The following is a 25044-nucleotide window of genomic DNA, read 5'->3' as shown; positions in this document are numbered from 1 at the left end:
GAGAGACGACACGGTGAGGTTAACTATAATCTCACCCAGTTTCTCACGGGGCACAGAAGATATCGCCAGTTCCTGCACAGGTTTAAATTGGCGACTTCACACGATTGTCCAAATTGCAATGGAGCCCCAAAGGACCCAGAGCATGTATTCTTCCACTGTCCGAGATTTGTAGAAGAAAGGAGGAATCTAGGGGAGACTCTAGGAGAGGTGGTGGTACCAAAAAATCTGCTCTTTCGAATAAAGTACCTAGGTTACGATCTCCGACTTGTTTACATTCTATTTCGTCTTTTTTGAAACTTTATATCAAAAAAAGTATTCTCCCTGATTTGGTCTGCGCTTCCATTTTTTCTGCATTTTCCTATTCATTCTTTTGTTAATGGACTTTATTTGCTTGCATTAAGCTTCAAGAAAATCAAGTCTATATCTTCTCGATTATGGTTCAATAAATGAACCAGAAAATTCGAGGTTCCAATCATAGCAGTATTCGTTTCTATACCACTCAACCTGCACCCTGTGCCTATAACTATCTACTCCCTCATTTGGTCGTATCTGTTCTTGTCAAGCATAAATCTCATAATCCGTGATTATCAACAAGTAGATTATTGTCACGAATAACATGTTGTGTTGTAGTCACGTCATTGATATATGTTCAACACGAGTCGTGTGTCTGCGGCCATAGATATTCCTGCTACACACTTCCTGATGTCTCAGTTTCATCTTGCAGTAACAGTTCTTCGTTACTGAGCAGTAATCGTGGAGTAAAACTTAAATGGGAATCGACCCCCATTGAAGCAAGTCTTCTGCTGGTGGTTCTCACTTTTGAGGCTTTAATCAGTATTTGATTAGCTTTCGCTGTAAAAAGATACGAGTCTGAATCCACATCGGAACGTTTGCTTAGAAAGTAACAATGAGTTGTCCGATGCGCAATGGCGAGTATGTCCTTCTTCCTTAAATACTAGTGATAAATAACTAACTAAAAATTGATAAAAAAAACAAGTGATGAAAGTTTTTTTCGAAGTGTTCAATCCTTTAGTGATCAATATGAATTTTGTGAATTCAGAATCGATAATAATTCCCATTTTCTTAAAGTAGCGATGGCTCGATTAGTGATCCCTTGGGAACAGATGCTGGGATGGTATACGGGGAATACTTGATGCTGGATAAAATTTTATCTGCTCAACGAATGTTGTCGGTTCAGAATAATAAACCAGTTCACGACGAACATTTGTTTATTATAACACATCAAGGTATTAACAAAATAGGAGAAAAGGATTCTAATTGAAATTGGAACATTCCACAGCGTATGAGTTATGGTTCAGGCAGATCATCTTCGAATTAGACTCCGTGCGCGATCTTCTCAATTCAGAAACAATCGAGGAATCGAAAACATTGGAAATCCTTAAGAGACTGAATCGAATTGTCCTCATTTTGAAGGTAAGCTCAAAAATTCCATATAAGCAGTACCATAAGTCGCAGAAGCAAGTGCGTAGTGCGGTACTCATTGCAGCTGTGCAAGCACCCTTTGATGTAAATTATAATTTTTTTTTTGTGGATGTCCTCTTATCAATTTCTGATATTGTAAGTGAATATGGCATAAACTGAAACCTACATATTCGCGTTGATTCCGAATGAACAGAGTATTCTCATTATCTCGGGTTGTGAAATTATTTACTATTTCCCAATACATTCTAGCGCCATCAATGAACGACTTTACAGGATGTTCTTATCAGAGCCGACTAGATCATTTTCCGCAGATATTATTGCCAAGCTTTTGAAATAGCGCCAGGTAGGCAAATTATGGTGGACCAATAAAAGGGGAATAAAAATAATTCAACGACGCTTATACCAAAGTACCCAATCATATTTCTCCCGATTGAGGGCCAAAAAATCCTTACTATTGATTAATTAACAAAAAATAACTTTCGCAGAATCTATGAAACATAATCAATTCTTCATCTGTCTCAAGGGTAGGCATTGACTATATCGGTGGCGTCATTAAAGTTACACTGGAGTCCTCTACAATCTGGATTTAATACCCGTAAATCCATTATATACAATCGTCGAGGCTGAAACTAATATTATGAACAAACTTAATTTTTTTTTGAGGAATTCGATCTACCTATGTCTTTCCTATGTCTCTTATTTAAGATCTACTGAAAAAGTATAATACGCTTAAAAATGTTCTGTTATGTCTCATACTGATTGAATGATTCTTCAGGCAGAGATTGCCTATGTAATTGTTACAGCTAGATTCATATTAATATAATAGAATTCAATCATTATAATCCCAGATGTTTCAGGAATGATGCCTTCGTCAGCAGTTCACCCCAGTTCATTAGCTAAAACCGAATTATTGATACTACTGGCTTAAGCCCTTCCTTTTAGAAATTTACGCCGAACACTTTCGACACAAACATTTTCGGTTGAAATTAGAAAATATTTTCACACTAAGATATATACTATGTGGCGGGTGTTTCCATTCAAATCTTACGTTGCTGAGGTACTGAATATAAACAAACATTGAGAGCTTCCATACGAAGAAAATTCTTTGATGATCATTGACAAAAACAATAATGTGATTCCAGATTGTATCAGTTCCGTGTGGAATAAATTCTCCTGGAAAAAAACTTTCATCTTAAAAACAACAAAGTCTGGCAAAAATCCTTTTGTTCTTAAGGTTAAAGAAATTACAAAATTACTTCGAAAATCACAAAATTGCTTATGAAAATTACGAATTTGGTAGGGACTCTTACGAAATTGATCTGAAGATATATGAATTCGATATAAATTTGATCAGAATGACTCGCTCGGAAGAAAAGCTACAAAGAAAACGAAAGTGCATTCTTGATACCAGCTGCCAGAAGGAAATCTGCAGAAAATGAATGGGGCGGCCGAGATCGGCGGGAAAAAGAAGAAAGTATATGCATACATACCACATGCGAAATGTTTTACTTTATTCACCACGGGCGACAGTAAAATGCCTGCCACATGCACTTCTACTTGAAACAGTCATAACTATAGACATGAAATTTGGTGGGAACCTTAGACCTGTGAACTTCCATGCATATAGTAGTGGAGAATTGTTCTATGTTGAGCTTAATGTAGAAATCTCATACTCCTGACTTTGATATCTGTCCAAATAAAGTTAAAAATTGATTGTAAAGTTTTGAAAGCGTGAAATGAAAGAATGTGAATTTGAAGTGCAATCAATTTTTAAGGTTTTGTGGAATCTCGGTTTACTGTCTGTCTGTCCGTCCATCTTTTTTTTTGAGGGGGTGGAAATCTTCCGGAGGGCAAGCGAGTGTATGAGATTTTTACCCACTAAAACCACCCCCGACTCCCCCTGGATCGTGGAACTACCACAAGGTATTACATCAAATTACGAGTGGTAGATGACTCTAACTTAGACTCCTTTCTTCTTTGGACCCAGCAAACTCTGCTATTCCCCATACACTCTGCATCGATGCAATCATGGAGTTGGTCTCATTCCAATATTTCTCATATGCTATGAGTCTCGGCACCATCATTTTTAGCACCAACATCTTTCCCAGAGTCTCCCTTAGATTTCTTATTTCTTCCACCAATCTTGGACAGTGAAGAATACATGCTCTGCATCCTCTGGAACTCCATCACAGTTTGGATAATCGGGTAAAGTGTCCAGTTTAGGCCTGTGCAGATACTGGCGATATCTTCCATGCCTTGGGAGAAACTGGATAAAATTAAAGTTGATCTCACTACTCCTTGATAGCACGGATCAGCCTGCGAGTCCACCGGCTCTTTCCCGAGTGTTTCAAGCGCTCTTGCTATTTTTTTATTAGAGATCTCCCCCTTTCGGCGGATTGGCTTCGCATTGTATATGTTCATCATCTCAACTTCCAGGATTTTAATCGGAATCATTCGCAAGATGACAAACGCTGCATCATCTGAGACAGTCCTAAAGGCAGAGCCCACTCTCAGGAATGTCCTTTAATATACTGCACCCATTATATTAGCGTTAACTGAAACCTGCAACGCACTTCCCCATACTAGGGCTGCATAGAATATGATTGAGCTCAACCCCCAGAAATATATGCAGGCATGGGCACATCACGTGCTTTGGCAATGCACTGAGTCACATGGACAGCAATACTATTTTGAGTTAATTGTTTCGCCTTTCTGAAGATAATCAAAGCAAAATTCCGCTTGCACCGCGAAAAACTGATGCGATCATCCTTCTACCAATCAATCTGACATCACATGTTTTAAAAGTAAACAACCAGCTTCAGTGCATTGTAAACATTCTTGTTCCAGTCCCTCTCCATTCTACTGCAAATCTTAGCATAATTCACAAAGCTATTGCATGTCTCTTTTTCACTCTCTTATGAAGTATAGAACTTCCATGCAGAAGCAAATTTATAGCAAGCAAAAATCCTTTTCCTATACATTTTTTGTACCCTAGAATACCACAGATTTCACAGATTGCTGATGGAACAGCAGTACAGTCAAAATGCCTCACATAATATTATGTGAGAGGAGCCGATATCAGGATGAGTGACATCTCTATAATGCAGCGTTACGCACCAACGGAAACTTCCAGTACAGAAGAGAAGAAGGCTGTCTATGAGCAACTCAACACAGTCCAGGAGAAGCTTCCTAAACGGTACGTTATGCCATAATGGGTTTCGTCAAGATCTTGCACGGACATGTGATAGGCAGACACGCAAGTGACAATGATAAGAAATTAGCGACTTTCTGCAGCCTGCATCGTCACATCACTGACAGCGCAATGTTTTGAGCACAGAGCCTGCCATAAGGTTAGCTGGGTCAGACTCAACTGGCATCATGCATCTAATCACATCGACCACACCGGGACCAGCTGTCCATTTTTCACATCCCTCTCGAGCGAGAGCATCTTAAGGTCTGGCCGACTGCCGGGTCATAAGGACCTGTTGATGAAAATAATGAACCAACGGCTCTTCTTCCCGTTGCAGGTGGCGGTAAAGGCGATGCAGTTAACCTAAGATCCGCGGGAATTCTCGGAAAATGAAGAGTAGCGTGTGGTGCGACAAAAGGGAATTCATTCGTGCACTAGTCAGGAAAGCGGAAGCTGCCGCAACTAATTACAATTTCACTACCGTATACCAAATCACCAAAGAATATTCCGATGACCCTGTGGGGGACGTTAACGGTACACGCCTCATCCACGACGGCAAGCAGCTTAGGATATGATGGGAACACTTCACCACCACCGACTCCCCACGGAACTGTTCATCTCAGCTCCGGACATCTCTGAAGAACTGCTTCTTCCTACAAATCCTGGGAAACTGAGATCTAGTGTGTGCAAGAAGGAGAAAATCGTCAAAATTCGCGACATTCTGAAAAAAGGAACCCGTCTTGACAATTGTGTACATAGATAATAGCTAAAATTATCCTGAAACGCATTAAAGAACATCTTAATCGGCAGAAAGCAGGCTGGCGTCTGCTCTGGATCTTCCTGCATTGACCACATCAAAACATATTATATTCATGTCCGGGTGGCTGAGTAGCTAAACCAATAGGCTATAGTACGAAAAGTCGCGGTTCAAATCTTAGTGATGTCAGAGTGATTTGCATCGTAACTGAATGCCGAATACTTATGGACTTAACTCTGAATGAGTACCTGAGTTAAATCAGGGTAATACCCACGGGCGAGCGCAACGTTGCCCACATTGTCCCCTACAGTGTACCGTAGTACTGTACGGTGCCGTTTTGGTCTGGAATGAAGTATTCTAACACGATTCATGGATTGTCGTGCTAACAATTTTTATTATTGTTTCCAGGCCAACATATGATGCATCGAGGCAAAGTTCAAAACGAAGTTCGATAAATTTGCTTCTTTCTTTTTGTCATTGAACGAGGACGTAGAGGGCTTCAATTGACCCTGACATCTTTTCTCAAACACCAAGACTACGCTCATGATATCTATCTACTCTCGAGTCATGAACCTTGGTCCTTGGACCTTAACTTTGAATTTGGAAAGAGAGGCTAGTAGGGTCCGGCTGAAAATAAACATCAGCAAAACCAAGGGCCTCAGTCTGACTGGTAAGTGCATGCTCTAATGGACATCATATCGACTGTGTCGATCAATCTGTCTATTTTGGCAGCATTGTTTCTGCTAAAGTATCTTCATCTTCATTCCCAATCCAGAGCCATTTAGCTAAGGCCCATGACTTTGTTGGACAGCAAACAAATATATTTGAGGAAAAATTGTATAGCCTGCGGGCAAGATAGCATGGAACAAATATTATCGGCTAGACTCCTTTTTAAATTACAAATTCCTCTGCGATTTTACCTCGACCGTGATAATACAATAGCTATTAGCTTTTTTTCGGAATGTCCTTCTGCATAGAATTCTTCAAATACCCTTAATTTTGACGCTATACAAATCTTTCTCGAAACCAATTAAGAGTATGTGAATCTATACTCCGGGCACTGCTCCAAAATCATCAGAAGATTGTTGGTATAGTCAGTGCAGAAGGATCCAGAGTGGATACTAACTTGCTATCTGTCAATCAAGCTGGCCACAACAAGGAGCAAACAAAAGCCATGCCATTGTCTTACTCAAAAGAGTTGCCGATATTAGGAATCTTAACGATCATCCCCTTCTTACACCCACTGGGAAAAATTTCAGATTCCCACGTATTACGAATATGTGGAAGTAGTTGCTCTGCAGAAACTGTCATGGGATGTTATACGATTGACAACCGTGGTAGAATAGTCCTCACATTTCTTAACCTTCTGATCATTGTGAATAGGGAGTCGCAGATTAACGTCCCTCAGACTTGCAACCATCAGCAAATTCTTCCGAGACTCGGTATACAGCACTTGGATGGCTATTATTTTCGACAGCTTTTTCCGCAATGACCAATGCAATAATAAACCATGTTTTGTCACGATACATGCTATGCTGCAATTTTCAAGATTTGCCGCGGAATTGAAGCTGAAATGCATTATGTTTGTTTCCACCCGAAACGGCAATAAGACCTTTCAATTCCTTTGGTTCGTCATTCCACTTCCAAATTTTCACGACCAGTAAGATCTTATGGAGCCTCTTCAGGGCCAAAGAAAAAGCTCTTTTCGTAACGGGGCAATGCCCGTTAATACCTTGTGGTGAATTGTTCAGGATGTTTGTCGTTTTCCCACCACCGAACGACAGAATGATCACGAAAAGGAATGGGGTGGAATTTAGAGAATCGAAGCTCTCCGCTCCTGCGAATAGATGCGCAAGCGAATGCAACCAACCATTGAGTGGCAATATAGTTTTAGCCGATATCAGTGCTTCTCTTATTTCGTACATACAGAAGACAACTCCGACATCTACTGCTGATCGGAGTATGGTCGATATGATTAGATGTTAGTTGCTGGTGCATGGAAATCTAACTAACCTTTTTGCCCGAACAACGTGACACGGGGAACGAGGGGGTGAAATCCGCAAAAAAAAAACCCACTATTACGGTCGCCAGCAGTCCAAGCAATATATTATCAGAGCCCATATTGGCTTTAAAATCTCCCGTCATGATCATAATGTCACCTTTAAGCAGTCCCTCCTAGACTGCTTTCAGGTGCTCATAGAAAGCCTCTTTCTTCTCTTTATTGGAAGTCATAGTTAGTGCACTGTTTGGTATTATTGACGTGTTCCCCATCCCAACCCGGAATTTTGCAGCTAACATTTTTTGCGATAACGGCTGATGATGACAACGCCCTAACGGGTGCGAATTCACTTTCACTTTCGCCAGGCTTTCCAAAGTCAGAGTCTTCTTCCGAAACATAGAAGCCGTTTCTAGAGCAAAATAAGACTCGAGATTGGCAGGTTGTCTGACCATAAATCTCTTCCCCTCCCAATTGGCTTTTACAACAAGGAGACAATAATGTGAGTAGATTCTAAATAACACAGTTCACAGGTGAGTCACTATCTCAGCGGTACATCGACTACCAGACTTAACAGTAAGTACTCTTATATATATATATTTTTCTATAGCGGAATTCACATATGGTCAGAAGAGCAAGAAATCTTTCACATCTTAAGCATTGAAATTCCGGTCTCCAATTTGATCTAACTCACACAGAAGATATCCAAGGGTGTTTGTTTTATGGGTCCGTTTATTGCAGCAATACATATTTGCCACTTCTAGCTTTTGGTCCAGCCATTATGACCAATTTTTTTTTACCCCGAAGCATCTGATGATCTGATAGCATATGCAGTAGACACGACATATTAAAGTTGGTCATAATTTAATTTTCCTTTGACAGAGAAGGGCAGGCTTTTGGAAGCCTTTGACAGAGAATTACAGGGGTAATGTCTTGCCTACACAAAAAAGATTAAATCGGAGAAGAACTACAATAATTTCCTTCTGAATGAAGTAATGGAAAAATGCGGATAACACCTCCTCCCCTTTGCTACGCTGAAGGCTAGTTCTGAAGACCACTTTCTTCGTCATCAAACAAAGTCGCGGCCTGAATATTCTGTGTGCGAAAGTTCAATTAGCCAACGTGTGTTGTTTTCATTGGATTTGAATATTCTCTGCGGAATTCTAATTAACGTTGACTCTAGGAACATTTTGGCATTGAGAGAAAAATTTGGTATCCTTGAGATCTCTATCGCCCATCTTTTGGATATGTGTAAAACAAGGCTGACTTACTACTACCAAACTGAATATGTTAAACATGTTTTCCCCAGGCACATTACCACTCCCACAGAAAACGTATGCCTCCTATAGATATCATACACATCATACATGTACTTTTATTGTGTATAATAGAAACAGAGAAAATATCAGTTTCGTATTTTTATACACCCTTTGAGATCTGATAAGATAGTTTTAAACCATGCACGAAGCGGACTAAAAGCTTCGAATTACAGTACGACAAACCCCGGCCTTAAAAGCTTTGAAAGAGGAACATCTGAAAAGAAGATTTTCTCATTCAACAAATGCTAGTCCTTTATTCGCGCCTCATCCTGTCATTTTCTTTTTTTATCATGATAGAAATTTGGTTTTTCTTTTGTAAAACTTTGTAAATCTCCAATACAAATAATAGCACTGGAAAGTTTGGTTCAAATCTTACTCTTAATAAGAAATATAATAACGATGGCAAATTGCTCCAATCTTAAGTAACATAGAATGGGGTTAATTGCAACCAATAAGAACGTAGACAAAGATAACAAACGAGAAAAACTAAATTGAAATTGAAGCATATTATATAATTTATTGGTTCAAAAACGTATCTTCATTTGATTATTCAATAAAATCTATTATAAGCAAACATATATAGTCATTCCACGCTACTTGCGATATACACGAACGCACAACCGCTAAAACTCGTCAGAACAATCTCGTCTTATGCAAACTTGTTACGTATTACCAATTGCATACTTACTTTTCATGAAATATGAAACCTTGCAGCTCTTGTCCGAATGCTACCCATATTTCGAAAATACTCGTATACTCATAGTATTACATATCCAGATGAAATTTGATATTTTGGCTAACACATATTCTTCCTGTTCACAGTTACTCGTCGACCAGGTTCCTATCTTAGAGACAATGACACCATTGGATTTTATGGATTTTCGTAACTACTTATCGCCTGCTTCAGGCTTCCAAAGTCTACAGTTTCGATTGATGGAAAATAAATTGGGTGTGAAGACAGAACATAGGGTGAAGTACAACCAAAGGTACACACATGTCTTCGGGACTGATGCAGATGCCATTGAGGCCATCGTCTCCTCCGAAAGTGAGCCATCGCTCTCGGATTTAGTACAAAAGTGGCTGGAACGGACTCCCGGGCTGGAATCCGATGGCTTCAATTTTTGGGAGAAGTTCCAAAAGAGCGTTAATGATTTCTTGGATGAGCAGGAAAGAATGGCTATGGTAAAGTTATATTTTATGACATCATTACTAAGTGTTACGAGAATGGAAATTTGTTTGAATATATACTCCCAATATCGACAGACAACCGTTAATAATTAATTTACATATTCTTCCGGATGCTAACATCTAGCACGAGAAAATGGAGGCAGCTAGAAACTATCGACTGATGGATATCGAGAAACGCAGGGATGTGTACAGATCTATATTCGACCCGAGCGTCCATGAAGCTCTAGTGAGGCGCGGAGAGAGGCGGTTTACATACAAAGCATTACAAGGTGCTATTATGATTACCTTCTACCGAGATGAGCCAAGATTTAGTCAACCCCATCAACTGCTGACTCTGCTCATGGATATCGACTCCCTTATTACAAAATGGAGATGTAAGTAGAAACATGTACACGATAGAAACTCATCAAGCTAATTATTTATTTATGGTTGTAAATATCTTCGCAAGTGCTCTCCGACTTTCCCTTTTTTTTTAAACCTGAAAAATTCCACTTATCATTCAAATTGCAAGTTCCTCATTCCAAGTTTTTTACGAGTAATCAGCCCCTCCAGGGGTTTTAAAAATAGCCGATAAGTAATAAAGGCTTGACTGAAACACACATAAAAATAGAAAATTTAAAATCTAACTTATACTCATGTTAACATATAGCACATATTATTTAAAGTATGGCCATATGGAACGTATGATCTAATAAAAAAGCTTCTAATAGGAGATAACCAAAAAAGTATTTTCGTACTTCATATCAGCTTTTGGTATACGGTCACACGTCACAATGTCAAACTTCTCTTAATGTTCTTATCAACAGAAGAGCGTTGTTGACTCGTGGGTTCTGGGCAACAAGCCTTGACTTTCGTAGAAAGGTTAGAGAATTTCTGTAGAAAAGAATATTATTATTTTAAACATAACAAAAAAATCTTTCATTAATTGATATTAATTATTATTTGGAATCCAGTTGCTCACATCTTCAATACCTCGGCCAAATTTTGAAAATGACCTAAGTAATATAATAATATAATATGATCTTCAGAAAAAGGGAACAGCGAATTTTAGATTAACGGTTTTTCTAAGAATGATTAAGGACTGTCAATCATATCAAGACCGTCATCACTACTTAACTGCTCCATAGAGAGATTTCCTCTAGCCTCCTTATGTCATCGCCATCAATTCGTAGATAATTGTTGATGTAAATCTAATTCATAATTTATCTTAAGTTGCATTAAAATTGTACTTCTAATTATATCATTTCCCTTATTCCATGATATTAGAACCACATCAGCAATATAATGTCTTGTTTTTCCATATTCGTTATAAAATGAAAAGGTTCCAAACCTACCACCCCTTTCTCCTTCGCTTAACTCGCAAGATTGGCATCAAGGTATTACGTCGCGCGGCAGGATCAGTTACTAACTGCGGTTCATGTTGATACTCATCTTCTTCCTTCGACACTCCAGCTTCCCCAGCACATTGTAGGCCACCTTCTTTAATTTTTCTACCGCATTCGAAGTTATTTCTGAAGCTAGCATGTGTTCTACGAAATTCTCAGACAACAACAGTGTCCTGACGACAGTTCCTAACTTCGCTCTGTACACGCACATCTGCACAATTATCTCCTATCTTCAGCAATATAGCCTAGCCTAGTCGAGTTCGATGTTTGATTTCAAGGATACATTTGCTTTTAAACGCGAAGAGATATATTTCCGATACTTCAGCCAATCAGTTTTCCCTTTCATCAGTTTAGACTCAGTAGGGATTGGTTGCAGATTTGGAATGATCGGAACTTTGATCAAAGCAGAGTTGCCCAGATTATTGGTTTCTTTTCATATTTCTCGTTATGCCAAAGTCGATAACATCAAGTATTTTACGGCAATGAGTTGGCCAATAAGTTAGATGGCCGCTCGATAATACATCGAGTTAAGAGTTCGTCGATATGGCATTCCGGATAGTTGGATAGTGGATGCTTTGAAAGAGTTGCACCATTATAGATTCTAGATTAGTTGCTGATTCAATAAGCTGTGTTGATTCGAGATGATTGCATTTCACAGCAACGGTAGCTTGATACGCCGAATGGGGATTTGAAAGCCTCGCGATTGCATCCATCATTCTTTTGGTAAAACAACACGGCGCAACCGATCATGACCAGCCAACCCCGGCGAATTCCAGGAGCTGCAAATGTACATGTGTAGCTGAGACGATCGCATCACACTACATTCTCCAGAGTAATTTGCGGAGCCTTTCCAGTATAATACAATAATTATTATAAAAAAAAGTCAAATACCATTATCATCATCACCAACGGTGCAACAACCAGTATCCGGTCCTGACTTAGTAAGGGATTCCGGACATCCCGGTTGTCCACCAAGGTTCACCAATTCGATATCCCCAAAAACGTTGGTATGCCACACCTTCTTTTCCTACCATGAATATAGACTTTCCAAATTGGATCACCGTCACCCACACAAATTAAATCACTCGCCCGCCGCAACCTATTGCGCCGGATTTTATCCACAGCAAGGCGATCGTGGTATCGCTCATAAATTTCCTCGTTGTATAGGCTACGGAATCGACAATCCTCATGCAGGAATCCGAGGAATACATGAGGACTTACAAGATCATTGCCTTGCATAGTAAGAACTATGACCCTATGGTGAAACGTTTTAAGTGGAGCAGTTTTTGTAAGCGTAAATAGGCTCTGTTGGCAGTTAACAAGCGTGCGCGGATTTCGTCATCGTAACTGTTATCGGTCTCAAAGTATTAGTCTCCTATCTTTATTCTTCTCATTTGATCAGTACCATTTGATGCTGTTGCTTCTCTAGTTTTTGACGCTGACGTTGCCACCATTTTTTTCGTCTTGCCTTTATTAATGTGCAGCCCAAGATATCACACCAATTGCCGCCTGATCGATCTGAACGAAGGTCAATTGTACATCTCATGTTGTTCTTCCAATAATGTCAATGCCATAATTATAAGTCAGTAGTTGGATGGATTTAAAAGTATGATGCCTCTCGCACTTACATCAATATGGTGGATCACTTTTTCCAAGGCCAGGTTAAAAAGGACGCATAACAGAGCAACCCCTTTGCTTGGACTGTTATTAATGAACAATGGTATTGAGAGTGGTCCTGCTGCTTTTATCTGGCCTCGCACATTTGTCAGGATCAGTCTGGTCAGTTTTATCAACTTCGTCGGAATCTCGTGGCCGTGTACAGTTTTACCCGGAGTTTACTATCATAGACGACCTTGAAGTCGATGAAAAGATGGAGTGGCATATGGCAATAGTTCTTCCAACCCTTGTATGTATTGCTAATTTGCCTGGAGTGCAGCCTCTTTAGTATAAACCGATCATGTTCTGGCTGTGTGAGGCTATGCGGCCTAGCAAGATTGCGTAGAAAATCTTATAGATGGCACTCAGCAAAGTGACTGCAGTGTCTACTACAATATATATTAAAACTAGAACGGCTCGGGATCTTACTTGTTTATTAGCTTTAATCTGATTACATTTGTAAAACTAAGTTCACTCTTGTCGTAACAACTCTCTTCGTATCAGTGTCCTTTGTATCGCGATCGCCGGTTATTTATTCCTTGCATTACTTCCAATATCAAGCACTGACTCTCACGGCGCTATGTTCATTAGAATGCAATTCAGGGCTGCCACAGTACTTCCCCCCTAAGCATTTGTCTCGAATCGTACTTTTTTTGTTTTGGGTCCAGAATATGTTTTTCGAACCAGTGGTCGTGGTGCTATTAATTTTGCGTTGTCTGTCAAAAAATCCAAATTTTCATTCAAGATAAATGCTGGTTTCAGTCTTTCTGTTGAAACGTTAATTTCCTTTTCGTCTTTTTTTATTGTGTACACGCGATCCGATATTCTCTTGATTACTTCGTGCGGGCCAGTGTACGGTTGTTGCAGTGGTTTTTTACACGAATCCACTCTTAAAAAAACATGACTGCATTTCGGCAAATCTTTATGTACAAAAATGCTGTCTGTTCGATGATGTGACGCTGGTGTAGGCTTCAATCGACGAATGTCTCGTTTGAATTTTTCAAGAAAGATTGATGGATCATTTGGAGCCTTGTTTTCCACAAAAAAATCTCCAGGCAGTCGCAACGATGTCCCGTAAATCATTTCGGCAGGAGAACACTTCATTTCTTCCTTGTACACGGTGCGTAGTCCTAACAAAACGGTAGGTAACGTATCAATCCAATTCATCGTTTCGTGGCACATTAAAGCTGTTTTCAATGTTCGATGCCATCGCTCGATCATTCCGTTCGAAGCAGGATGATATGCTGTTGTCTTGATGTTCTTTGAACCGATTAACTTCGTTAACGATCGAAATAGCGAAGATTCGAATTGACTTCCTCTGTCACTAGTTATAATTCCAGGTGTTCCAAACCTGGCAATCCATGATGTATAGAATGCAGTTGCAATTGTGTCAGCAAGGGTGTCAGTTGTAGGAACAGCTTCAGTCCATCTCGAAAACCTGTCGATCATTGTAAATAGATATCGAAAATTCTGAGAAGCTGGCAGTGGTCCGACAATATCAATATGTACATGTTCGAATCGTTTGTCTGTCGACGGAAAATGCATTGGTGATTGTACGGTATGTCGATGTACTTTCGATCGCTGACAATTAATGCAATTTTTAGTCCATATTGCTATGTCCTTATCCATTTGCGGCCACACATGTCGTTTGCGAATCAACTTCTTACTCGCTTTTACTCCTGGATGCGATAATCGATGAATTGAGTCGAATGCTCTTCGTCGAAGTTGTTTAGGAATAAACGGTCTTACGGTGCCTGTTGAAACATCACAATATAAAATGCGATTATTATCTACAGGAAATTCTTTCAGTTGAAGTGATGATGTAGTCGAATCCAAAAGATTTTTTAACTCTTCGTCCCGTTGTTGTTCAACTGCAATTTCTTCCGGATCCAGCGCAGTTGTTTCAATTCCTTCTAACCGTGATAAAGCATCTGGGACAATATTCAAGCTTCCTTTAACATACATAATTTCAGCATTGAATTGCGAAATATATGCAAGTTGTCGTGCCTGTCGTGGAGTAGCCTTCGATAATTTCTGTAAAAACGCATGTGTTAATGGAAGATGATCCGTTTTGATAAGAAATTGCCTTCCTTCAAGTCGGCTCTGAAAATATTTAATAGCAGAATAAATCGCTTGAAGTTCTTTGTCATAAGTACTATAATTTCTCTGTGCGTTGCTGAATTTCTTTGAAAAGAAACCTTCCATGTCGCATTTTGCTGCTGCTCCAGTACCACTCCCATCGCAAAGTGCGACGCATCGGTACGTAACGCTATTGGTGCATTTAAAATCGGATGAGAAAGCAATGCGGTACTTTCGAGCAAGCCTTTGCTTTTCTCAAATGCGTCTTCACTTTGTTGTGTCCATTGTATTCGTGTTCGATCGTTTTTCTTACTATTACCAATCAATTTATTCAATGGTAACAGTACTTCCGCTGCATTCTTCATGAAGCGACGATAAAAATTTAGAAGTCCCAAATACCTTCGAAGCTCCATAATAGTTTCTGGGCGTTTCGCGTTTCGTATCGCATCGACTTTCGTGGACAAAGGTTGAATCCCTTCGCTGTTGACCGTATAACCCAAATATTGTACACTTTCTTTGGCAAAATGGCATTTACTCGGGTTGATTTTGATGCCGTATTCGCTCAGTCTCTTAAAAAGAACTTCTAAATGTTGCTTGTGTTGTTCCAGGCTGTTCGAAGCGACAAGGATATCGTCCAAATATCCAAAGCAAAAGTCGAGGCCTCTCAAAACAATATCTATATACCGTTGAAAAGTTTGAGCGGCATTTCGTAAACCAAATGGCATATAAATAAATTCAAACAATCCAAATGGTGTGATTACTGCTGTTTTGGCAACGTCTTCTTCGGCAACTGGTACCTGATGGTATGCTCGAACTAAATCAATCGTTGTAAACACTTTTTTATCATATTTTCGAGGTTGTAGGTAAAATCTTCAACATTCGCAATAGGATAACGATCGGGAATCGTTATCGCATTTAGTCGACGGTAGTCCCCACAAGGCCGCCATTCCTGTGACTTTTTTGCTACCAGGTGTAATGGACTAGCCCATTGACTACTGGAAGGACGACAGATTCTATCCTCCACCATTCGTTGAAATTCCTGTTTGGCTGCTGCGTATTTGTCCGGTGGTAGACGTCTTTATCGTTCTGCTACTGGTGTGCCTCGAGTCGTAATGTGATGTTTGACGACATGTTCTCGAATTGCGGTCTTAATACTCGGATTCGTTATTGACGGGAATTTTGCAAGGAGTTCATGAAACTCGTCTCCTCTTCGAATAGTTGACAATGTTGGTGCAGAATCGATTGTAGTTGTTGTAGCTGCTTCTAATGATGTTTCACCGTCAACAAGTCGTTTTCGACGCAAATCGACCAATAAATTATAAAAATTGAGAAAATCGGCCCCAATTATTGGTCTCGACACCTTTGCAACACTAAATGTCCATTGAAATTTTCTGCGAAGTCCAAAATCAAGTTTCAGTGTTTTTTTTCCGAAAGTTTGTATGATTGAACCGTTTGCGGCGTAAAGGCAAAAAGAAGAAGCCACATCCTTGTTGTTAGTATGCGGAATAACTGAAATATCGGCACCTGTGTCGACGAGAAATGTAATCCCGTTTGACTTATCCGATACCAAAAGACGGTTCTTCGTTACGCCATCGCTGACCGTACGTATTGACGATGGCAGAATTAGTTTTCCGCCGGCTTCGATTGAACGAAAGAGCACGGTTCTCGACACTTGTTGGCTTTATTCCCGAAAGTACGATGATAATAACACCAATCGCTGTTACTATATTGTCGGGATCGTGATCGTGAACGTTGTCGGTTGTTCGAACGGCTTCGCTCTCGTCGTGCACCCATTTCCAATTTCTTCAAACGTTCCAAAATTTCGTCCAACACGTTTTTCTTTGCCGGTTCCTCTTTTGGAATCTGAGTAAATTCCACGTTTCGGCTTACACTTGACACAGACGATGTCGCACTAAATTCGTCCATTATACGGTCGGCCATTTCTGAGAGAACGCTCATTTTTGTATCGGTTGACACAGTTAAAATCGCACGTACGCGGGAGGGTAACCGTCTCAACCATAACGCTCTCACCGCATCTTCAGGCAATTGATCACCAGCCATTGATTTAATTTCCCGATAAAATTGAGATGGTCGTTTGTCACCTAACTCCAATTCTGTTAGAACTTTTGTTAGACTCGTTTCCGGTGTATCAGTAAATCGTTGAATGAGCTGACGCTTTAATTCGTCGTATTTATTCACTAATGGAGGTTTTTCTACCACATCAGCGATTTGCTCTAGTATCGCAAAATCTAGACAGGAAATCACTGCGTTGAACTTAGCATTGTCTGTTGTAATGCGATTTGAAGCAAATTGTGCTTCCACTTGCGCGAACCACAACGTAGGCCTCGGTGCCCAAAATGGCGGAAGTTTCACGTCGCGAATAGAGTCTACACGCACGTCTGAACGCGGAGGTAAAAATTCTTCCAGTCTTCTACGCGTATCTATCTTCGGAGTTTGTATATCCTCCTCACTCACTTTATCACTTGTAGCCATTGCACTCACTGAATAATTGTCTTTTATGCGGGGTCACCAATTTGTAGTGTCTACTACAATATATATTAAAACTAGAACGGCTCGGGATCTTACTTGTTTATTAGCTTTAATCTGATTACATTTGTAAAACTAAGTTCACTCTTGTCGTAACAACTCTCTTCGTATCAGTGTCCTTTGTATCGCGATCGCCGGTTATTTATTCCTTGCATTACTTCCAATATCAAGCACTGACTCTCACGGCGCTGTGTTCGTTAGAATGCAATTCAGGGCTGCCACATGACCTCTATAATATCTCCCTTTTTATGTGTGGGACAGATAATGGCCCGTTGCCAGCCATCAGGCGTTGATTCGCTGTTTCACACCTTGAGTATCAGTATAATCAACCGCTTGGTATAGTTGATCACCTCCATATTTATCCAGATCGGTTGTAATTCCATTGGCTCTTGGCGAATTATGATTTTTAAGCAGATAAAATTCCACGGATTGTTTCTTCCATGGTTAGCGCGACCTCCAGCCCGTCGATATTTTGGTTGTTGAGCAGTTCATCATAGTACTCAACCCGTCGCTTCATTATGCCCATACAATCGGAAATCAGATTTCCTTCTTTTTCTTGGCAGGATGAGCATCAAAGGGTATAAGGATTCATCTGCTAGTTTGTTAAGAAGGCTTCCTCGCCTAGTGCGGCTGCTCTTCGAGTTTGCAGACCTATTGGTTCTCCCAAGCTACCTTTTTCTGTCTGTAAGTTCGTTTCTCCGCTCGATCAAGTTTTTGATGGGTCTCTGCGCGTCTCTATATTTTTTAGGAGGTAAACGTTGCCCGGTATGCAACATTCTACCGTTCCGCTAGCTTACATTCATCGTCGAACCAGTCAATTGCCTGATTTCGGGCTCTGTCCGTACTTGGCTATTAAAATCTCCTATGATATCATACTTGGGGCAGGCTTCGAGAGCGCGGCAGTAAATAAGGAAACCATCATCATCAACGGCGCAACAACCGGTATCCGGTCTAGGCCTGACTTAATAAGGAACTCCCGACATCCCGGTTTTGCGCCGAGGTCCACCAATTCGATATCCCTAAAAGCTGTCTGGCGTCCTGACCCACGCCATTGTTCCATCTTAGGCAGGGTCTGCCTCGTCTTCTTTTTCTACCATAGATATTGCCCTTATAGACTTTCCGGGTGGGATCATCATCATCCATACGGATTAAGTGACCCGCCCACCGTAACCTATTGAGCCGGATTTTATCCACAACCGGATGGTCATGGTATCGCTCATAGATTTCGTCATTGTGTAGGCTACGGAATCGTCCATCCTCATGTAGGGGGCCAAAAATTCTTCAGAGGATTCTTCTCTCGAACGCGGCCAAGAGTTCGCAATTTTTCTTGTTAAGAACCCAAGTTTCCGAGGAATACATGAGGACTGGCAAGATCATAGTCTTGTACAGTAAGAGCTTTGACCCTATGGTGAGACGTTTCGAGCGGAACAGTCTTTGTAAGCTGAAATAGGCTCTGTTGGCTGACAACAACCGTGCGCGGATTTCATCATCGTAGTTGTTATCGGTTGTGATTTTTAACCCTAGATAGGAGAAATTGTCAACGGTTGTATTCTCCTATCCTTATTCTTCTTCGTGTTTGTGTTTGACCATTGCGGTTTGATGTTGTTGGTTGATTCGTCTTCGGTGCTGACGTTGCCACCATATATTTTGTCTTGCCTTCATTGATGTGCAGCCCAAGATCTCGCGCCGCCTGCTCGATCTGGATGAAGGCAGTTTGTACATCTCGGATCGTTCTTCCCATGATGTCGATATCGTCAGCATAGGCCAGTAGTTGGGTGGACTTGAAGAGGATCGTACCTCTTGCATTTACCTCGGCATCACGGATCACTTTCTCGAGGGCCAGGTTAAAGAGGACGCATGATAGGGCATCCCCTTGTCGTAGACCGTTGTTGATGTCAAATGGTCTTGAGAGTGATCCTGCTGCTTTTATCTGGCCTCGCACATTGGTCAGGGTCAGCCTAGTCAGTCTTATTAATTTCGTCGGGATACCGAATTCTCTTATGGCGTGTACAGTTTTACCCTGGCTATGCTATCATAGGTGGCTTTAAAGTCGATGAACACATGGTGCAGAGAAAATCTGATCTGTTGCTGATTTGCCTGGAGTGAAGCCTCTTTGGTATGGGCCAATGATGTTCTGGGCATATGGGGCTATCTGGCCTAGCAAGATAGTGAAGAATATCTTATAAATGGTACTCAGCAACGTGGTACCTCTATAATTGCTGCACTGTGTGATATCTCCCTTTTTATGTATGAGACAGATAATGACTCTTTGCCAGTCATCAGGCATTGATTCGCTGTCCCATACCTTGAGCACAAGTTGATGAACCACTTGGTGTAACTGATCGCCTCCATATTTAACCCATTCGGCTGTAATTCCATCGGTTCCTGGCGACCTATGATTTTTAAGCCGATGAATTGCACGAACTATTTGTCCTAAACTTGGTGGTGGCAGTATTTGCCGTCGTCTTCAGTTGGTGGGACCTCGTCGATGTTCTGATTGTTCAGTAGTTCATCAAAGCACTCGACCCATCGTTCCAATATGCCCATTCTTTCGGAAATCAGATTTCCCTCTTTGTCTCGGCAGGATGAACATCGAGGTGTGTAAGGTTTCATCCTGCTGATTTGTTGGTAAAACTTCCGCGCCTTGTGCGGTTGCTCATTGTACTTTTCGATTTCACAGACTTGTTGGTTCTCCCAGGCTTCCTTTTTCCGTCTGTGAAGTCGCTTAACCGCTTGACGGATTTGTACGGAAAGGGGGAGTTGAGGTTCGACCATTCCCGCGTGGAGTCCTTTGTATAACAATTCACAAAATAACAATTTTTTTATCAGAAAATTATGTATTCTCCTCGCAATCATTCCTTCTCCAATATTCTGAAAGATAGCAGTCATCCCGTGCAGTGTTGACACACCGGTGCGCTGCCGCAAACAAGTAATGACGATAAACTTGCTCGCTACGCCTGCGTGTAGTTGCTTTTGGCTCCTACCTTCCTGGGTCCCTATGTGTAGTTTAAGTTCGAGTGGGGTCCCCATAAAAGCGAAGAGAAATTGCATCAGTTTCAAAGTAGGGGTGTGACGGGTTAAAAAGTACAAATTTGAAGCGAGACAGGACTCATTTTCAGAAACTACACTACCCAAAAATCTCTATATAATAAAAATAAAAGTTTATTACTATATTTTAGAATTTTATTGAAAACCCCCATAAAATTTATTTATCCTATAATAATAAAAATTTTGCATAAATATACTGCACAATATAAGGCATGTTACTGATACTATTATTAACAAAATTAACAAACAACAAACAAAAAGTAAGTCACAGTTATCTATTTGTGAATTTATTGCCGCTTAAGCAGCAACCTTCCAACTTCCAACCAATCAACCAGCACCAAAAATTTAGTGCTTAATACTTCCATAGGCATGTTCCGTGGATCCCGCTTCCTCATTACAGGATGAATAGGTATCATCTTGGAGAACTCCTATTCTGAACATATGCCTAGCTTGTGAATTGTGGCCAGTTAAAATGCCCAAGCCTTCCTACTTTTCGACAGCATAAACTTGGCAATATGTTTGTTTGGTTCAGACAAGAAAAGTTTGGTATGTCTAGCAGCGTTAAGGCTTTGCCACCTGCCATTATGAGAAAGTTGGTCCCAAGTATTGATATCAGCATTAACTAATGCTACTGACACTCCAATTGCTGGTTCCGGTTCAGGAATGGGGGAAATATAACCCCCATTTGCTAAGGATCCGAGATTAGATTTTCTTCTATACTACAATAGTCGGGTACTCAGAGTAGTTCCACCGTATTAAATCTATAAATAGAGTTCAATCGGCTTTAACATTCCTCATCGATTTTTGAGTTGATCAGCCTATGTTCACGGTCATCAGACCAGCTAAAGTGATAAAATCAAACACCTTCTGACCTCTAGAATTATATTTGCTAAATATGCTCAGCGTTCGCATCACAATGCATTAAGAGTTTAAGGCCACTTGAATCTGTATACGCCAGCTGCATGCTGGCATACTGCAGGTTAATTTGATTAACCTTTATGTTTTTAGACATAACTGAAGAGTCTGCTGTGTCAGCGTGGATTTCACCAAGATTACCAGCTTGTCCCCCCAATAGTTCCGATTTCTTACGTCCGATTGCTCTGGAAATTAACACACTTGGAGGTGCAGCAACGCCCATGCTCTCGTTCCCAACAAATTTCGCTCTCTTTCGTGTTATTCATTTTCGAGATAGGTGGTTGTTAGTAAAGCAAAACCGTATGAAAATCGGTTTAATATCTGTCTTTTTTTTCGTCAACAGAAAGTGGAAAGCTTCGAAAGCCACCGCTGGTTCCTGTCACACGGTTATGTGGGACTCTTAACCACTAAAATCACTCCCTTCTCCTTCCCGGAGGACTCCCATATGGTATAACGTCGCGGGCCTCAATCACAATTTATCCTGCACTGTTAATATTCCTGTTTCTCTTTCGTTCATTTTTCCGATTGATTTCCTCCTGCCTAAACTTCTTATGGATGGCTGCAATCACTCTTTCCACTTCGCTCCATATTCCCTTTGATTTCAACATATGTCCCACTATATTTTGGGGTGTAAAGTGCTCCCCGGTTCTAGCTTCCAATGCAGCCCACTGGGCTGCCAATCTCGGGCAATGATATAAAACGTGTTCTGGTTCCTCTGCAACATTCGGGCAATTTGGGCAATATAACGAATCATGCCCAAATCGATAGAGATATGCTCGATAACTTCCGCTCGAGAACTGGGTTATCTATCTCAATGGGTATCATCACGCAGGCTGCTTCATCAGATATTGTTCTGTAAACGCAACATGTTCGGAGGGCACTTACACCATATTCAACTCCCATCTTTATCTTATTTATTGTATTCTTCAGTGGGGCTGCATACAGTAGGATCGAATAGACCAGCCTCATAATGAGAATCCGGCGGCTCGGCCTTGGGTCACCTATATTTCGTAGGAATCTCGCAATAAGTGCTCCAAATGGTATATGCCTTGGTTGCTCCACATGTGATTTGAAGTTTAGCCTCTGGTCCATCATCACGCCTAAGTACTTGAGCGCAGGCTTGGAATGGATGATTTTTGTTCCAAATTTGATCTTCATGGACGTGCATTTCCTCCGCTTGGTAATAAATACTATGTTACTTCCGTCTTATGTTCTGCGAGAAGTAAACCAGCATTCTATAACCAGAACTTAATGTCATTGACTGCTTCATAAGCGTAAAGCTCGGCTTCTTCGGGGCAGCGCGCAACAACCGTCACACCAATGTCGTCCGCAAAATCAATGGAGGCCACACCAGTAAGGAGGTCTAGCGTCAATACTCCGTTATACATAATAATCCACAAGAGCGGTCCTAGGATAGACCCTTGTGGAACTCCAGATGTGGTTTGATATCATTTCATTCCTTCATCTGATTCGCAACACAAAGGCATGTCGATTAAGAAGTCAACAACGATGCGCACCAAGCACTTCAGCCCGCCAAATTTGATTAAGGACCCAAGTATCGAGCGCGATCACTGCACAGCATTTATTCTCGTCAAGTGCGGTCTTACAATGTCTGCCCCTTTTATCTGTTTGTCTGTTTGTCTGCCTGTGTTCGTCACAAGCGCTTTTCTCAAAAATGACATGAAATTTGGTGAGAAGGTAGGAATTGTGAACGCATGCTGTAAGTTTAAATTTTGAATGTTGAGTTTAAGGGGGGGGGGTGGTCTTCATACACGCAAAAGAGGGTTGTAATTTTTTTTTTCACCGAATATAGTCAAGTTGAAAGGCCCCGATTAGTACTTTTCGAAGCCAATCTTGGTCAGACATTTTTAGGAAAGGTGAGGAGTGCGGGGGTCGAAAGTAGAAAACCCCCCTTAGTTCTGCACTCAAATATACCCACATAGAAATAAACAAAACGTTTCATGTCTGAAGCGCCGAGCTTCCTGCTTCCAATTTGTTTTTAAATATATACATAGAAAAAATTGACGATATTTGCCGGTCTATTAAAAATATAAAACAATTAAATTTCAATACAAAGAAACTCAATTTTTAGATAATCATGTCATGATGGTCCAAAGAATGATCGGATCGCAACAATTGGGAACGGGTGGATCATCGGGCTACCAATACCTACGTTCAACACTAAGGTAAGAAAGCGAAAACTGTTTTGTAATTACTTACTGGATTTTATTTCATTTTCAGCGACCGGTACAAAGTCTTCTTGGATTTATTTAATCTTTCTACTTTCCTGATACCACGCCATGCAATTCCACCACTCAACGATAATATGCGAGACAAACTCAACGTTATATACGGTCTGTCGTCTGAAAAGGCTAATCATGACGGCAGCGCCACCAGCAATGGAAAAAACTGAAAGAATTCATATGGATTTCTTGTTGTCAATATATTAATTAAATTTAATTTCATCGTAAATTATAGAATAAAGTATATTTCCTTGTCGGAACACTCTTAATACTGATGAATATATTGAGTTACTACCGGGTGCATTATAAAAGTAATAAGCATTTACCGGGAAAAATAGATTTATTCATCCGATTGGTACACACGATTGAAATTCTTCAAAATAGTCTCCTCCTGCATCCATACACCTGCGGAGACGATTCTACCACGAGTGGAAAACACCCTAAAACTGCTCGACTGGAATGCCTCTCAGGAACCTTGTAACTTGAGCTTGAATGTTCTCCACGCTCCCAGTGCTTTCCCTTCAGCTTTTTTTTCAGTCGGGAGAACAAGAACAAAAAAAAGGCACATGGAGCCAAGTCAGGGCTGTAAGGTGGCTGGGTCACCACGAAGTTGTTAAAAACGAAGGCCGCGTGGCTGGGGCCATTATCATGATGGAGCTTAAAAACGTATTTGATGTCAGGTCTGACGCGTCGCTTGAGTCTCTTGAGCACCTCCAGGTAAAAGGTTGCGTTGATAGTTGTTCTTGCGGTACAAACTCAAAATGGACGAATCCTCTAACGTCGAAGAAGACAATCAGCATTGTTTTTTGGCTTTGGGAGAAGATTTTGTGTGCACTCGGAGCTCTGCCTTTTGGATTCTGGTTAGAGTGCAGTTAAAAAAAACTCTGGATTATTTATAATCAATCGTACTAATTCTTTACTGCGAAAAACTCGAACTCCTTTTTGCTCCTCCGTCAACACCTCCGGCACAAGCTTTGCATAAACCTTTCATATTTGCAAATTCTCCGTCACTATTCCATGTACCGCGAATGTCGACAAGTTCACGGTATTAGCGATTACCTGGATACTTAACCGACGATCTAAATTCAAAACTGTGCACACACACTGGACGTTTTCATCAGTTCGGGCTGTTGTTGGGCGTTCAGAACGAGATTCGTCAGTGCCGTCCTCCCGGCCATCCTTGAAGGCCTTCTGCCACCTTCCGCATTGACATCTCGAAACCAATCCCTCCTTAAAGGCCTCTTGAATCATTTGATAAGTTTCCGTTGCATTCTTCCC

General features: G+C 40.8%; 1 protein-coding gene across 2 annotated transcripts; it reads left to right on the top strand.

The window, feature by feature from the left end:
• The first annotated feature begins 701 nt into the window (after nt 1–701).
• LOC119649349 (tryptophan 2,3-dioxygenase) lies at nt 702–24038 on the top strand. Of its 2 annotated transcripts, none has more exons than XM_038051466.1 (7): nt 702–933; nt 1093–1247; nt 1301–1434; nt 9528–9887; nt 10018–10267; nt 23616–23709; nt 23765–24038. In XM_038051466.1, exons 1-7 carry the CDS (start codon nt 908–910, stop codon nt 23934–23936), a joined length of 1191 nt encoding a protein of 396 aa, XP_037907394.1. In that variant the 5' UTR covers nt 702–907; the 3' UTR covers nt 23937–24038. The 2 variants fall into 2 exon arrangements, with proteins under 2 accessions (XP_037907394.1, XP_037907387.1); XM_038051459.1 differs by having other exon boundaries at nt 1090–1247.
• Nucleotides 24039–25044: the final 1006 nt, after the last annotated feature.

This window comes from Hermetia illucens, chromosome 1 (assembly GCF_905115235.1).
Source record: "Hermetia illucens chromosome 1, iHerIll2.2.curated.20191125, whole genome shotgun sequence".
Taxonomy (NCBI): Eukaryota; Metazoa; Arthropoda; class Insecta; order Diptera; family Stratiomyidae; genus Hermetia; species Hermetia illucens.
The sequence above is the reverse complement of the archived record's forward strand: the minus strand, read 5'-3'. Positions and strand labels throughout refer to the sequence as shown.

Bases quoted from the DNA above. Each gene is read 5' to 3' on its own strand.
- LOC119649349 (XM_038051459.1), top strand. From the start codon at position 908: ATGAGTTGTCCGATGCGCAATGGCGA. The intron at 1,248-1,300 runs GTATTAACAAAA...AACATTCCACAG, and splicing joins GTTTATTATAACACATCAAG to CGTATGAGTTATGGTTCAGG. The intron at 10,268-23,615 runs GTAAGTAGAAAC...CTCAATTTTTAG, and splicing joins CCTTATTACAAAATGGAGAT to ATAATCATGTCATGATGGTC.